This window comes from Ischnura elegans, chromosome 13 (genome assembly GCF_921293095.1).
Source record: "Ischnura elegans chromosome 13, ioIscEleg1.1, whole genome shotgun sequence".
NCBI lineage: Eukaryota > Metazoa > Arthropoda > Insecta > Odonata > Coenagrionidae > Ischnura > Ischnura elegans.
Window position 1 is genome coordinate 12,416,822 of NC_060258.1, and position 15,672 is coordinate 12,432,493.

The 15,672-nt window shown below is 38.0% G+C and overlaps 1 protein-coding gene across 1 annotated transcript in view; it reads left to right on the forward strand.

Annotated features, from left to right (window-relative positions):
* LOC124170024 overlaps window positions 1-15,672 on the forward strand; it is a 98,378-nt gene that overhangs the window by 33,289 nt on the left and 49,417 nt on the right. The window contains exons 9-11 of the mRNA XM_046548709.1: window positions 6,228-6,450; window positions 7,085-7,172; window positions 13,749-14,199. Of these exons, the coding sequence (XP_046404665.1) occupies window positions 6,228-6,450; window positions 7,085-7,172; window positions 13,749-14,199 (762 nt within the window). The remainder of the gene's footprint in view (window positions 1-6,227; window positions 6,451-7,084; window positions 7,173-13,748; window positions 14,200-15,672) is intronic.

Genomic DNA, 15,672 nt, shown 5'->3' on the forward strand with positions numbered 1-15,672 from the left:
AAAGGTATACAGTGCAACCTCGATATAACGACACCCCACGGTGCACTAATAAACACTCGCTATAGCGAATTGTCGCTTTACCGGAGGTGGAGCAAATAATAGCCAATATACCTGTTGCGAACAGATATACAGGAACAGGAGTGGTGCGGTGACAGATAAACATCTATCCGATAAACGTAAGCATAAATCCAGACGAAAGGCGATGTTTTTTTGCATCACTAAATTTCCTTACTCAAATAACGACTAACTATTCAAACAATTTATAAGCGCCGTACTGAATAAAAATCATGCAAAGCATTGTTTCGTCAATCATTATATTTATCGAACGACAGTTTACCACATAAATTTGAGACTGAGCACTCCATTAACTTCATTTCTAACAGATCGCTAGCAATTACAGAGGTTAAGGAGTCTTGATGAAAGTCTTCCGGCGGTGAAACCCTCGCTATGGCGAGAGCCAACACCGAAAGGGTCTCGTAAAAACGAATTTTTAACACGCTTATTATAGGGTCAATTGACGGCGCATCGGCTATCTCTCGTAATAGCGGGGGTGTCGCTATAGCCCGTACTCGCTTTAACGAGGTTCCACTGTACTCTGTTAGCCACATTCGAAGTGTATATTTGCGGTGAAATTCGATAAAATATCCGATTTAACTCTTATGATAAAAAGCCCTCGTAATGTAATGAAATATGGTTCTCTCAGTTCTTTGTAGTGAGCCAAAATTACAGCTACTAGTTTTAATAACCTCTTATCAGCCTTTGAATACAAACATATTATAAATGAATTTCGTTATTAAGACTAATTAATGCATATCCTAAAAATTCGTATATTTAATGTACAAATAAGGAATGTTTTACGTGAACACGTATTGTGAGAAGCATTCCATACCATTGCAGGAAAGAGAACTGCTCTACCCAGGTAATTACTCTCATACCTTGGTTCTATGGTCAGGTTACATTAAGGTAGTCTGTCCTGTGCACCTCACAGGCTTACTTTGTGACACATTAGTGCATTAATGTTTTCTTGGAAAATACTTATTAACCCTCCAACTGGCCCATCCAAGAGTAGATTGGTGCAAGTAGCCTCCTATTGAAATATGTGGAAGAAAATGACATCACTCTTCTCGGAATAACTCATTTTCTTTTCAAAATTTTCTTGGCGTGAATTAAAAAATATATGTAGCCGTTAACTCTCTCTACGCATTCCGTTACCTATACAAGGAGTGGTTTCTGTAGAAACTGCTGTGCGATGCAGCCCATACCATGAATGAAAGAGAACTGCTGTACCCAGGTAATTACTCTCATATCTTGGTTCTCTGGTCTGCTCTGTGCACCTCACGGGCTTACTTCAGGACACATTAGTGCATTAATGTTTTCTTGGAATATGAATTTGTATTCATGTAAGTTTAATTGCTTTATAAATGTAATTTAGCCATTTCAAACAACAAATTTGTAAGATTCAAGTAGTTTTATGAGAATTGTTTTGGTAAAATATTCTTCTAAAAAATTCTAAACGTATCAGTCTCATGTTTTCAGAGAACTGGAGAGCAGACGCGAATGAGGAGTGTGTGGATTTGGGCATCATGGATCTAAAATATGTCAATATCATAAATCGTAAATACCTAGAAGTATGCTACGAAAATTGATAGATTTCATTCCCTTTAAAGTATTTGTTTAAAGTATTATATAATGCCCTTTTCTGAAAACCCTAAAAATAACCGTAGCACTTCGTTCAAAAGTTCTATAGGCATTGCAAAATGAAAATATACATTGATGAACTGACATTTACTGCAATAGTAACAATTAAAAAAAATAAAAATCACACTAACAATAAACTGACCGCAAAACTACGCCGTGATGGGCTGCCTTCGGGAAAAGGGATGAGGATTATATTTGCCCAGTTGCCGAGGAAAGGGTCCGGCACCCTGCTAGGAAAGGTCATTGAGTGGAGGAAGTGATTTCCTGGACGATTCCTAGCCGAGAAACAACTCCGTGCAGGGCGAAAAAGAGATTTTAAAAGCCCTCGTACAGCCAAACACAACTTCCTGTGGAGGAGCCCGGCGCAAAAGGGTTGAATACCTAAACTAAAAAATGTATTATGAAATCTATCTTTGAACAAATTAAAACAATATGAACATTCCAAAATAGTCTTTTTGGGCTGCTGTCATTTCATAATATTTATTATGAAATAAAAAAACATTTGCCCTCTTCAAAGAGGCAATGTCCTAAACTAAAAAATTTATAATGAAATCTATCTTTGAACAAATTAAAACAATATGAACAATCCAAAATAGTCTTTTTGGGCTGCTGTCATTTCATAATATTTATTATGAAATAAAAAAAACATTTGCCCTCTTCAAAGAGGCAATGTCCTAAACTAAAAAATGTATTATGAAATCTATCTTTGAACAAATTAAAACAATATGAACAATCCAAAATAGTATTTTTGGGCTGCTGTCATTTCATAATATTTATTATGAAATAAAAAAAAACATTTGCCCTCTTCAAAGAGGCAATGTCCTTGGACACGCAGGAAAAAGGGGAATTATCCATAGGAGATTGTGGCAGCCCTGACATAACCATTATGTAGAGAAGGAGATTGCCAGCTATGTTAGGTTATTTGAAATTATACTTGGTTTAGTGAATGTTCTAACAATGGAAGAAAAATTTTAGTTCAAGCTTTTTTCAAGAGCCAAGATCACCAGTCATGTCCGTGGACAAGTAAAAATTACTAAAAGTAAAGGCTTTCTTGGATTACAATTGAGATGTCTTTTACAGCCATAAGATTCAAGTTCACTTTGGTAAGGACAGTGTCCTAATTTATTGTTAGTCGCAACTATAACTTAATTAATAATCCTCAGCGAGTGGATCGATAGGTGTCGGTGCACTTGGGTTTGAATTCCATTCAGAATAGGGTAGTTTCCCCCATCAAAGAAAACGAAAGGCATTGATTGCGATTCGTTACCCACCATTAGTGTATTCATAATATACAAATTATTTCGTTTTAGAAATACCGGTTTTGACGAATGGCAATGGTCCATTTTTATCCTCATTTGAAAAGGGCCAGATTGGCGCCCATGCGATGCCACTCCACGTGACGTCACAGGGACCTAGTTTCTATACGAGAAGATAGGAGTTATACATCGTCTGAGGTTACCAATGCATGCATGAGGTGCAGAGCTCAGGGAAACATGTCTTACTAATCACCCATTAAAACTGGCTAAGGTCGGAAAGTTTTCCTCGTTTGATAAGGTATTAATAATCCTTATTTAAGTCAAGCGCTACCAGCCAGCAGGGTACTCAGCTACCCGCTAGCAGCCTGCGTCGTATCAGCGCTAAGCCTCGCTTCAAGGTCACTTCACAGGGTGGCAGCGGGAGCCAGACGGACAACTCTTTCCCGGCATTCATACTGATGCGTCGCGTTTTCGCGGGCTTGAAATTTTTCACTTTTCATTTAATCGCGAAAAATAAATATCTTCAATTAAAAATCTAAAAGTGTGAAATACGTACTCCAGGAGTAATAATATTTCGATTTAGGCAATAAAAAAATAATAGGAAACCACCCTATTGTATCATAAACAGGTATTACTTTGGTTACCGTACACTATACCACTGCGTTTTTAAGCTATGTTTAGTGTTTAAGTAAAGCCTTTCATGGATTACATTTGAGATGTCTTTTACAGCCGTAAGTTTGAAATTCGTTGCCGCAGAACAGCAACAAAATATGGGTTTTGCACCCCGACAGTGGATTAGTAAGAACGACCCTTGCTACAGTGTGGGCTTGTCACGTCAACATCTTGTTCCGTAAAACCCATCCCGATGTTCGCTCTTAGAAAATGGCTTGGTGGTGTAACTGGTTAACACAACTGACTGTCAACCAAATATTTTTTCACGTTGAACTTCATCTGTTGGAGTACATATGTAACTTTGCACCCGTGGGCGTGACTGCGTACAAAGTCACTTGTTCCTTCAGTGCTTTAAGATATTACAGTGGAACCTCGTTAAAGCGAGTACGGGCTATAGCGACACCCCCGCTATAACGAGAGATAGCCGATGCACCGTCAATTGACCCTATAATAAGCATGTTAAAAAATTCGTTTTTACGAGACTCTTTCGGTGTTGGCTCTCGCCATAGCGAGGGTTTCACCACCGGAAGACTTTCATCAAGACTCCTTAACCTCTGTAATTGCTAGCGATCTGTTAGAAATGATGTTAATGGAGTGCTCAGTCTCAAATTTATGTGGTAAACTGTCGTTCGATAAATATAATGATTGACGAAACAATGCTTTGCATGATTTTTATTCAGTGCGGTGCTTATAAATTGTTTGAATAGTTAGTCGTTATTTGAGTAAGGAAATTTAGTGATGCAAAAAAACATCGCCTTTCGTCTGGATTTATGCTTACGTTTATCGGATAGATGTTTATCTGCCGCCGCACCACTCTTGTTCCTGTATATCTGTTCGCAACAGGTATATTGGCTATTATTTGCTCCACCTCCGGTAAAGCGACAATTCGCTATAGCGAGTGTTTATTAGTGCACTGTGGGGTGTCGTTATATCGAGGTTGCACTGTATATGATTTGGAAAAGAGAGCCATGGTGCTGTAATGATGCTGATGCTGGAAATACTAATACACCTGGCCTGCAATCGGGAGATCCGGGTTCAAATCCCGGCTAAGTCAAATATTTTTTCATATCGAACTTCATCTGTTGGTGTATTCTAACTTTGCACCCGTGGGCGTGACTGCGTACAAAGTCACTTGTTCCCTCAGTGGTTTATAAGATTCAAGTTCACTGTAATAAGGACGGTGTCCTAACTTATTGTTAGTCCCAACTATAACTCAACTTATAATCTTCAGCGCGAGGATCGAGAGGCGTCTGTGCATTTGGGTTTGAATGCCCTATAGAATTGCAGCGTAAACGCGTGTTACCGTGGTTACCATACACTTTGCCGCTGTGAATTTCAAATTATGTTTGATGTTTTGACACTAGAAGACGGGTGCGTTTCCGTGCATGAATTAAGAAAGGACGTGATAAGACTTCTTGGTTCTCAGTGAGGGAGTTGACATAGTGGTAAAGCAGTGGAATATTACCTGCTGCAGTTTTACGAATGTGATGATTTGAACCTGTCCTGTTCCGTACACAAGAATTATTAATTTTCTTTCCAGAAGTACAATATTCTATGGGTGATAAAATGGCACGCTACTACCATCTGTTGGTGGTATTCCAATCAAAAATACGGTTATTGTAGAGGTACTATTATCATGAACTAGTGGATTTTGTGTATAGATTCAATGATAACTTGTTTTCGTAAAAAAAGTGCAGGAGTAAACATTCAATAACGCTTCTGTTTTTTTTTTACCCTTACTGTATACTCGCTGTGTTTTTTCAGTATATTTTGTAGTCGAATCAAATTTTCAACCAAGTTTGTTGAACTTTTCAATTATGACAGCCTGGATCCGTGACTGACCTCTGATTCCGACCTCACTATAATTTGATGTCCCCCTATCCCATTTCCCCACTCAGTACTCCACTTTACTCCCCTCGAGTCCGGTTTCCGGTAGTTCGTGGCCGGCTGTGCACTTCGTACGATCGGATTCCGAGTGGCTAATGTTCACACTGTGCAGTTTACGGCAAAGTCGAGTGCAGTTGAGAATCAAAATCTGGGAAAAATATAGAATACATCAGATCGCAGTGTAATTGAGATTCCCTAATTGTTATGCATCTAAATATAAACGCTAACGGCATTTATGTGTGTTAGAATAAAACGCTCAGCCACTTATGGGAGTTGGTCCCAAAATGCAGTTAAATATCTTAATGAAGGTAAAGTAAATTCTTCACTTGCATTTTTGTTGATAGGACTGACCGCAAAAGATGCAAAATCTGTCAATATTCTGAGGGATAGTTTTAATTTGCTCATACTAGTTGTTGCTACAGGTTTAGGCGTAAAAATAAAAGTATTCAAAATCTTCTGGCGTGTGGATTTTCCATCTGGGGTGAACGTTCTTCGTAGCAGAAAAAACTGTGATAAAATTAATTTTTGTACAAATTAAACAATAATGTTAATTTGGGTAAATGGGTATACTTTTGTGTGTTCGAGCACTTGTGGTGAGTTAACGATTCATCAAGAGAGTTATGTGCTTTGGTAAGCTGCTTTGGGAATATTTCCCGGAGGCAAACGATAATTCTAATTGCAGTAAAGTTAGAGTACTTTTCTATGTACTTTCAGATTTTATTACCTCCTCATTGAGCTGGTGGAGCTGAACATTGTCCTCCTGTCATCCTTGATCGAGCAGATGGTCGTCCTGTGGCCCAGTCTGGAGTACTACGCTCAGGGAAGGGGCTCAAACCCAGTCCTCCTGAGTGGAGGGAACAGCGACTTTGGAATCCAGACATTGACCAACATCTGTAAATCCCCACGTTGTGCCATGTGGAAACTTAGAGATCTCGAGGTATGAGATAAAAGTTGAAAGAATTCTTAACCAGTCATGGAAGTCATGTAAGTGCATTGAAAATTTGTTTCTGATTGTGTAAAATATACAAAGGTGCATCGAAGGGTTGAGTAAAGAAGCTTACGCCACGTATTTTTCAAGAAAGTTCATTGGCTGTCTGTGACTACTCACTGGGGAATTTTTCGTTTCTTTTGAGAAATATATACATGTTCCTTCCAATGGATTGAAATTCAAATAAACAGCAAAAAAGCATTGGCTTCAAGCAGATTATGAAATCTTCTGTGGAGGCGGAGGCTCAATCATTGTAAGAGGCAAATTAACTTTTTATGTGGCAGAATGCAAAGTTGGCGAATTTCCACCCGTGCATGTCACCGCATGCAAAATCACTTGTGACGTGCAGTCGTTTTTCAAATCCTTTTCAGATTCTAGGGGATCCTTCAGAAAACCCTTTTGAGATACCAACCATTTCTGTCAAAACGACCTTTTTATTGAAATTCAAAAAAACAAAAGTGTGTCTAAAGTTCATTCAGCAACTTTCTGAAACTTCTTGAAATCAACTAATTTTTAAAAGAGTATTACTGCTTCACTATACCCTCAGTTTACCTCAGATGAAATTGTTTTCTTGTCCCTTCAGTGGCTACATTTGGCACTCAGCGAGATGCTGTCTGAGCAGCAGGAATGGGCTGACATTATCAGCAGACGACTGAGATCCCGTAATGGAGGTGAATACTTGAAAAATATAACTCATTCCGCTTTCTTTACAGCTCATCAATCTTGGGCCGTATTCTGTATTTCGTTGGTACCGCACCGATCAGTTTCCCTTTCAAGCCCACCGACAGCACATCATTCCGTACCGACTACGACTTCCGTACCGACGACGGCACTTTCAGCGATTCTGTAAGGTTGTCGGTTTCAAACCAGTCGGTACAGTTCCCCCTTTTTCCCAAACAGGGAAAATCCAAATATATCCTAGTTTGGAGTCATCTAACGTGTCTCCACCAATGAAAGAAGGGTAAAAACAAGTGAAGACTGATTGGCACAGTTTGTTGTCGTCATTCTCAATCTTTTTATTTGTGGAAATTACGACTTATTGTTAGATTAAGAAAATTGATATTGGATAAGTTGTTAACAATGCTTATATAATGTGTGTTGGTAATGCTGTACCTACAGAATCGAAGGAAACAATATTACAACATAACAATAAAGTTTGTATGTGATGGAGATTGTTGTTGCTGGAATGAATGAATGGAAACTATCCTTGAGATCGTACTTTCTTTTAAATATTTGTTCCGTATATTGCTATTTATTCATGATTTGGTGATATAGTTGTCATTTAGTAAGTTCGGTCTAAATGTTATCAACGGAAGGTACTGTGGCACTGTGGCAGACGAAAATAGCATACCATGGAAAGTGAACATATTGTTCAAAAGCAAATGTAAATGCCATATTAGAGGAGCAAGTTATGAAATTGTTATAAAAATATGGAGCTGGGTGTAATTAAAAGAAGTGTAAAGATGAGGAAGTAAAGATATAGTGATTGGGTGAAATACATGTGTTTAAGTTGCGCATTCCAAGTGAGAGAATATGATAATATTGCGGCAAACCTCATACTTATTAACAAATATCTTTCATCGTCAAGGTAATCAATGGCTGACGATAAAATGAAATTTAGTTACCTGCTACAAATGAAAGCAACTGATACCGTAGTGGAAAACTTCATACTTAAATAAAAAGGTCTTATTTCTATGAGGAGATAAATGCCAAATGATGATTGAGTGAAATAATAGTTGCCTATTCAGAGTGAGATAAAGTGATAACATTGCGGCAAAACTCATATTTAATCAAAAATAAATTTTTTATGTCAAAGGAGCAAATAAATGATGATAGAGGAAATAAAAGCCTATTACAATCGAGTGAAAGTGGTAACATAAACGAGAGAAAGTCATTATATGTTAGCAAACTTCATGTTTATTAACCAATATCTTATATTTCTGTCAAGGTATTCAATATAGATGATGACACAGTGAATTATAGAGGCGTATTCGAAGGGGCAAAAAAAGATAACATTGCAGCAAACCTCATTATTTACTCGGTGATGAGGTAAAAACAAAATAAAACGTACAATGCTCACCGGGAGTTCATGAAACCCACTAGTCGGTGGTTGTACCAACTCCTTTTTGCTGTCGGTACAGCTACCGACGATCTCTCGTCCTCACGTCGGTCCGCACCGATCGGGTTCTTACGGAATCGCACCACTTCTTGCCGGGAGTTGGTGTGACGTCCAACCCGACAAATCGGTGCCGCACCGATCGGTTTGGAGTTACAGAATACGGCCCCTTATCGGACCAACCTAAACTCTGGCCGAGCTCAAAAGTGGCAGTAATCAAGTTGATTTATGAACAAGGTTACATGACGCTCTAGGACAGCAATTCTGTGTAACAATTTTCTGGCTGTCACTAACTAAAGAGGCATCTAATGGTCATCGCCGCATCAGTGACATAAGTACTATGGGTACTTATGGAAATTTGATGCTCATTTCTTTAAACGTATCATACAAACATCATGCTGCAATGTTCCAATCATATAGCAGTCATGGCTGAGAAAGATGGAGAAACTTCCTTGGGTGTTCTTTTAAAGTAACATTCAGGTCTCATGCCAACCTTCCATTTTCAATTTTATCGCAATAGGGTGGTTTCCTTTTGTTTTTTTGTTGATTAAATGGAAAGATTACGTTTTTCCTGGAGTACGTATTTCACGCTTTTAGATTTTTAAATGACGATATCTATTTTTCGCGATTAAATGAAAAGTGAAAAATTTCAAGCGCGCGAAAACGCGACGGCTAAGTATGAATGTCGGGAAATCTCTCCGTGCGACGTATTTCTGGTCCCCCTCCCGTCTTGTGAGGTGACCTTGATTGAGGCTCTGAGCGCTGATAGGATGCAGGATGCTAGAGGTTAGCTGAGTGCCTTGCTGGGTGGTAGCGCTTGGCTGAAAAAAGGTTTATTGATACCTTATCAAATGAAGAAAACTTTCCGAACTTAGCCAGTTTTAATATGTGATTATTAAGACATGTTTCACTGAGCTCTGTGCCTCATGCATCCATTGGTAACCTCAGACGATGTATAACTCTTATCCTCTCGTGTAGAAACTATGTCCCTGTGACGTCACGTGGAGTGGCGCCGCATGGGCGCCAATCTGGCCTTTTTCAAATGAGATTAAATTTGACCCTTGCCATTCGTCTAAACCGGTATTTCTAGAACCAAATAATTTGTATATTATGAATGCACTAATGGTGGGTGACAAATTCGCAATCAAAGCCTTGGAAGCTTGAGACGTCAACGACTCCTACGGAGATAACGCGTTCCAAAGGCTGGCTACCCTTCTCCTTATCCCACCCCTGTTTTTGTGCTTAAAGTGCAACAGAGAAGATACCAAAATTATGCAGAACAACTATATATTCCGCACTTTGCTTATTGTTGGTCACTCGGATACCCAAGTAGCCAATAGAACTCCTTTACCTTCATTAATTTGTGAATTCCAAGTTAAGTTTGGTCTTTGCCCCCTTTTTTCTCTTCTACTGCAAACACATAATTTCGTTTTCTTTGCGATGATTTCCATCTTAAATCTAGTAATTAATTGCTTTGATGCTTAAGCCCGTTATATTGACACTTCCCAAACTATTGACCAATCCATTGGTCATTGAATTGTGGTTCAACTAATGCACACAAATTTCTAGTCCAATATCCTTTTCACCATATTGGGTAAAATTTCTTACCTACTTTAGAATGTAGAACAGGTTCTATTTTATCGCAGCCAATCTCCAATCAAAAGTCAGTAATGTGAATCCTAGTTGTCAAAACAAATAGCTCCTCGCAAAATATCAGGTCTGGCTGTAAAACATTGATTTCGTTCTGAAAATTTGCTATAAGTTTCTAAAATATGTACAAAAGAAGAAGTTTCATTGCTGATTAAAGCATTAAAATTACACGGATGCTTATGAAATGTAAAATCATCGAAATAAAATGGCATTCTCTAGCGGGAAATTAGGACAATATTTCGGCCAATATTGTGGTAAACATTGATACGTGTGATACTGCATGTAACGCCCAATATTTTAATCAATAATGCACGACGATTTGTTGGCCAATAAATTGGAAAGTGTCGTACGGGCTTTAAGGTGTAATGGACAAGATATTACAATGGTACAGAACAGAGCAGATAACAGGCACTTATGAGAAGGGTTAATTTTTTTATCATTTAAAAGAAAAGAACCATGTCTCTATGAAATGGCTGGCAGATAGGATTTCAGAGTGGCATCAAATCAATTGCTTGACTGTTGACTTAAAATGATGGTGACATTTACCCATAAACTTGTGAGTACATTACCCTAGACACAAGAATAACTCTGTGAAAATATTATATCCTGTTTCTTGAAATCTTTTCAAAAACGGCAAAAAAAGTGCTGAAAAAATTATATAAAAATGTTTTGAATAAACACTGAACAAGTAGTCTTCAGCCGGCATCTGTAACGTTTTCATGCAGTCTCAAAAATGTTTTCTTCGGTCCCAAAAACAGTTGTTTATGCTCCAGAAAACGTCATTATGTTCTAATACTGTTTTCACATGCCGCATTTACTGCACATAAAGAAATGCAAATGTTAGCGAAAGGAAGAGGTACGTTTAATCAAAATTAAAGATGTAGACCTCATGAAAATGTGAGAACCGAGATTTCTGCCCTGTGCGATGTAGTACGTCTTTTTCGGATTTCACTGCGTAGGTTTGTTGTGGCGAAGACGACACTTTCGCCGGCACTACTTCCAGCCTCTTCAGGTCAAAGAATAAATTATGCCGCAGCAAATCTTGGACCTGGAGACCCTAGCAGCAGTGCAAGCGAAGCTGTCGGCTTAGTCTCAACAAACCGACATTGTAGTAACAGCAAATTTAAAATCTCTTGAAAATGCTTTCACTGGGTATACAGTACACTTTTTTCAATAACCAATTTATGTTTCTCAACCCGATACTTACTCTGGTATAACAAAATTTATTTCAGAAAATAGGGTGGGTTCCTTCATCAAAGAAAACGAATGGCATTGATTGCGATTCATTACCCACCATTAGTGCATTCATAATACACAAATTATTTGGTTTTTGACGTACCGATTTAGATGAATGGCAAGGGTCAAATTTTATCCTCATTTGAAAAAGGCCAGATTGGCGCCCATGCGATTCCACTCCACGTGACGTCACAGGGACCTAGTTTCTACACGAGAGGATAGGAGTTACATATACATCGTCTGAGGTTACCAATGGATGCATGAGGCACAGAGCTCAGAGAAACATGACTTAATAATCACTTATTAAAACTGGCTAAGGTCGGAAAGTTTTCTTCGTTTGATAATGTATTAATAAACCTTTTTTAAGCCAAGCGCTACCAGCCAGCAAGGTACTCTGCCACCTGCTAGCATCCTGCGTCCTATCAACGCTCAAGAGCCTCGCCCAAGGTCACCTCACAAGGCGGGAGGGGGAACCAGAAATGCCTCGCACGGACTTTTTCCCATAATTCCTACTTACGTGTCGTGTTTTCGCGCGCTTGAAAATTTTCACTTTTCATTTAATGGCGAAAAATAGATATCGTCATTTAAAAATCTAAAAGCGTGAAATACGTACTCCTGGAGTAATAAACTTTCGATTTAGGCAATAAAAAAATACTGTATTTGCACGAATCTAAGACGAACACGATTCTAAGACGATCCCCCATTTTTTGGAACTCCACTATGGGAAAAAAATTTTCTAGGGGAAAACGATCAATGCGGGAATGTTTGGCTATGTTGCCTATGTGCCAGGAAACACAGGATTTTTGGCGCGGATTGACAGGAATAGTGGTGGTGGTATGGAGGCAAGCCACCCTGGAAAGATTATCTCCGCCATCGTAATACTCTGAAAGGCACGGAATCACAACTGAATCGATCTCTTTAATCATCGAGGCAAATCATGTTGCCTTCTTACTGTTGCTCTGAGAAAAATGCAGCAACTTTGTAGCAGTTTATTCCGCGACGGCATCAAGGCTTTAACGTTTCAATTTAGGTAAATTGTAACCAATCACACGAACATTTTGTGAGTTGATAGAGCTTTAACTTGAATGGAGCCGAACCGAGGGTATAGGAGGCAATCTCGCGGACACGGCAGAAGTGCACCCGGTGACTGATCGGCACGCGCCGAATCTTTGCCTGCTGCCCAAATTGGAATTTTTTTACTTGAACGCAAAATTAAATGTGCTAAATTACTGTTAAGCCATTTTTTAAGTTGATTTTTCGTTGTATTGCTATCAGGTGGCAAACTCAGGTGTCCACAATTTTTCCGACGTAAATTATGCAACCCGATTGACGTCGATAATTTTGCATGCGATTATAAGACGAACCATCTTTTCTGCAAGAGTTACGAGGGAAAAAAACCTCGTCTTAGATTCGTGCAAATACGGTGATAGGAAACCACCCTATTAGAGGAAGAGGTATGTGGGTCAAAGCGCTGGGCTACAAGATGAGAAGGGAAACATAATTCACAGGGTCGCATGGCGAAGCAACAGTGATATCAACACTTACAGCTCATCGTGGCTGGAAGTCTGAATAATGTTATGTAAATGGTTTATTCAGAGCAAGGCAATTATAGCCACGCATTTTGAAACGTGATAAACCACCATAATACGTTTTTCAGGAAACCGTTGTTTCTCGGATGAAGGACAACCCCTGACAAACTTGTTTAGTCTTGGTTTCTGAAATCATAAACGTTTTTTGCACAAAACAAAACAATGTTTCCAAAAACAAACATTTGTAGTGGGAATATGATGTCTGGAATTGTTAATGCTTATATTATGCGCAATAAGTACAGTATTATCGCTCATTAAACACGCATTAAATGCACAATAGAAATTTACAGATGCGCATATAATATTAATTTAAGGTACGAACACAATGTGATTTTAGGGTGCTTTTCCAATTAACATTTCATGCTTTTATCATTGTATATTAAAAGGGACTTTGATATGCAGTTTTGCCACTAGTGTTTTGCTGTAACTTTGTTGATAATATGAACTTCATTGGATTTTGTTGATAATATGAACTTCATCGGATTTGTCTCTCATATTTAGTCGTGAAATAATGATTATATAGTCTATTTTTTGAAATTTGATCCTTCTATGTAAATTTTTATTGCACAAATTTGTTATTTTGTAAAGAAAATTCATGCCAAACGTTAACATGAATTGTCATGATGCAAAAGTAAGTTTTATTTCATTCTTCCTAGGTGATTCTATCGATATGGGTACTGAATACATTGGCAGCATTCTAGAGGAAGCTCTGAAGACAACTTCGTGCCTTCTTGGGCCTGAAACTGACCCAAGAAACATTTACCAAGATGATGGTGACGAGAAGTGTTCCATGTTTCGCATTGAATATTTGGGAGAAGAGAAGCTTACAGATACGAATGACTTGAAATCCATTTGTGATATAAATGATCTTGTTTACATAAATCGCTTATTGCTCCATCTGAGGTGGTCGCTGGACAAGTTCATTGAAGACTACGTTCGGGCGAGCAAGAGGGAAGAAGTGAGTGCGGAACATGACCAAGATATCTGTGCCTGGTACTTTGTTTACGAAGATCGCAATGTCTTCGAAGAAGAGGATGCGAAGGCTTTTGGAACCAGTCTCACCGAATTGGATGATATCCCATATGCTGACGGTGCAAAAGGAGTCACGTAAGTATCCACTAATTAATAGAATACATATATTAATACTAGTGATGGGTCGATTCCAAAATTTTATCGATTCCGATCCCGATTCCGATTCTGACATTTCTATTCCGATTCTACCAATACCTATTCCATGTATTCTGATGCCATAGGCTCCAAGAAAAATATGACTTAATTCCAGGCAACAAGAAAACCACTTTTAAAGATATCACTCTGTAAAAGAGTCAGTTGACAAAAGCATCTTTCATATCATCACTATGTAATTAAAATACAATAGCTGAATTTCAAAACAGAAAATACCTGAAAAGTGGTGTTACATGATAGGTATTACTTTAGAATATTGGCACTCATAATATGACGACATGTACCACAATCATGATTGTGCTACAGATGAATAAAGATTTATTATTATTTTTATTATGTCGACCATATATATGTATCCAAATTACAAGGGAGAGCCCTGAGTACATAAATTTTCATAGCTGTTATAAAGATTACATACTACATATATGAATCATCTACCTAATATTTGGCCCTTTCAAATTCTCAAGCAGAAAAACCAATTATTCTTCATGCTCAGCCAGCAGGTTTTGACGTCTTCATGTTTCAGTATTACTGCCTGCAGAAAATTGCCTTTTGCTACACACTTGAATGATTGGGCAAGTACTTTCCTACCAAAATTGCCAGATTATGGAGACTTTGGAATTTTTATTATAAATTATATCAACGATTTTTTTGGATCTTGATTCTTCTTGGAATTCAAGTAGACAAAGCGAACTGACTAAAGAACTAAACTTAAGTTTTGTAGATCTAAAAAAACTCTATACTTCTCACTTCATTTAATCAACCTTAAAATCTCTTCCTTTTTTTAAGTTCAAGAAAGAAACTAAACGCTACAAATGAATATCACATCAGACGGACGCAGTAATAAAAAAGGCTAAAAGAGCCTTGTGGTGTGAAAACTCCCCCTACTGTGCGACTCACCTCGGCGAAGTTGGAAAGGGAAAAAGGGTATCGGTTGTTGCCTTTCACGGAAACAGTTCATTTTTCTCCCTCTTAAGGAGGAACCTGCGCTTCGAAGTACTCTTTTCATATGATAAAAATTTTATGTTTTAATGAGTTGATTCTGGTTTAAAATGCTTTTTTATAATTATTTAGTACTATTAAAAAGAAATTATGGTAAGATATCGTTGTAAACTTGCAAAAAGAAACTTAAACACTCATAATGTAAACTAAAGGTTATATTGACCTCAGCAGCAGCAGTTATTACTTTAGCATTTTAATTCAAGAATAATTAATGAATTGATGATAAAGAAAAAATATTTTCTGGTGAAAAATATCTCAAAATGTGAATATAAGGTTTAATTTAGCGATATAATGCGATGAAAATTTAAGGCATAAATGTTTGGCAACATTGAAATTGGTAAACAGTTGACTGTGACATAGCTGTGGTATCTTGCTAAGCTTGATTAAACGTGG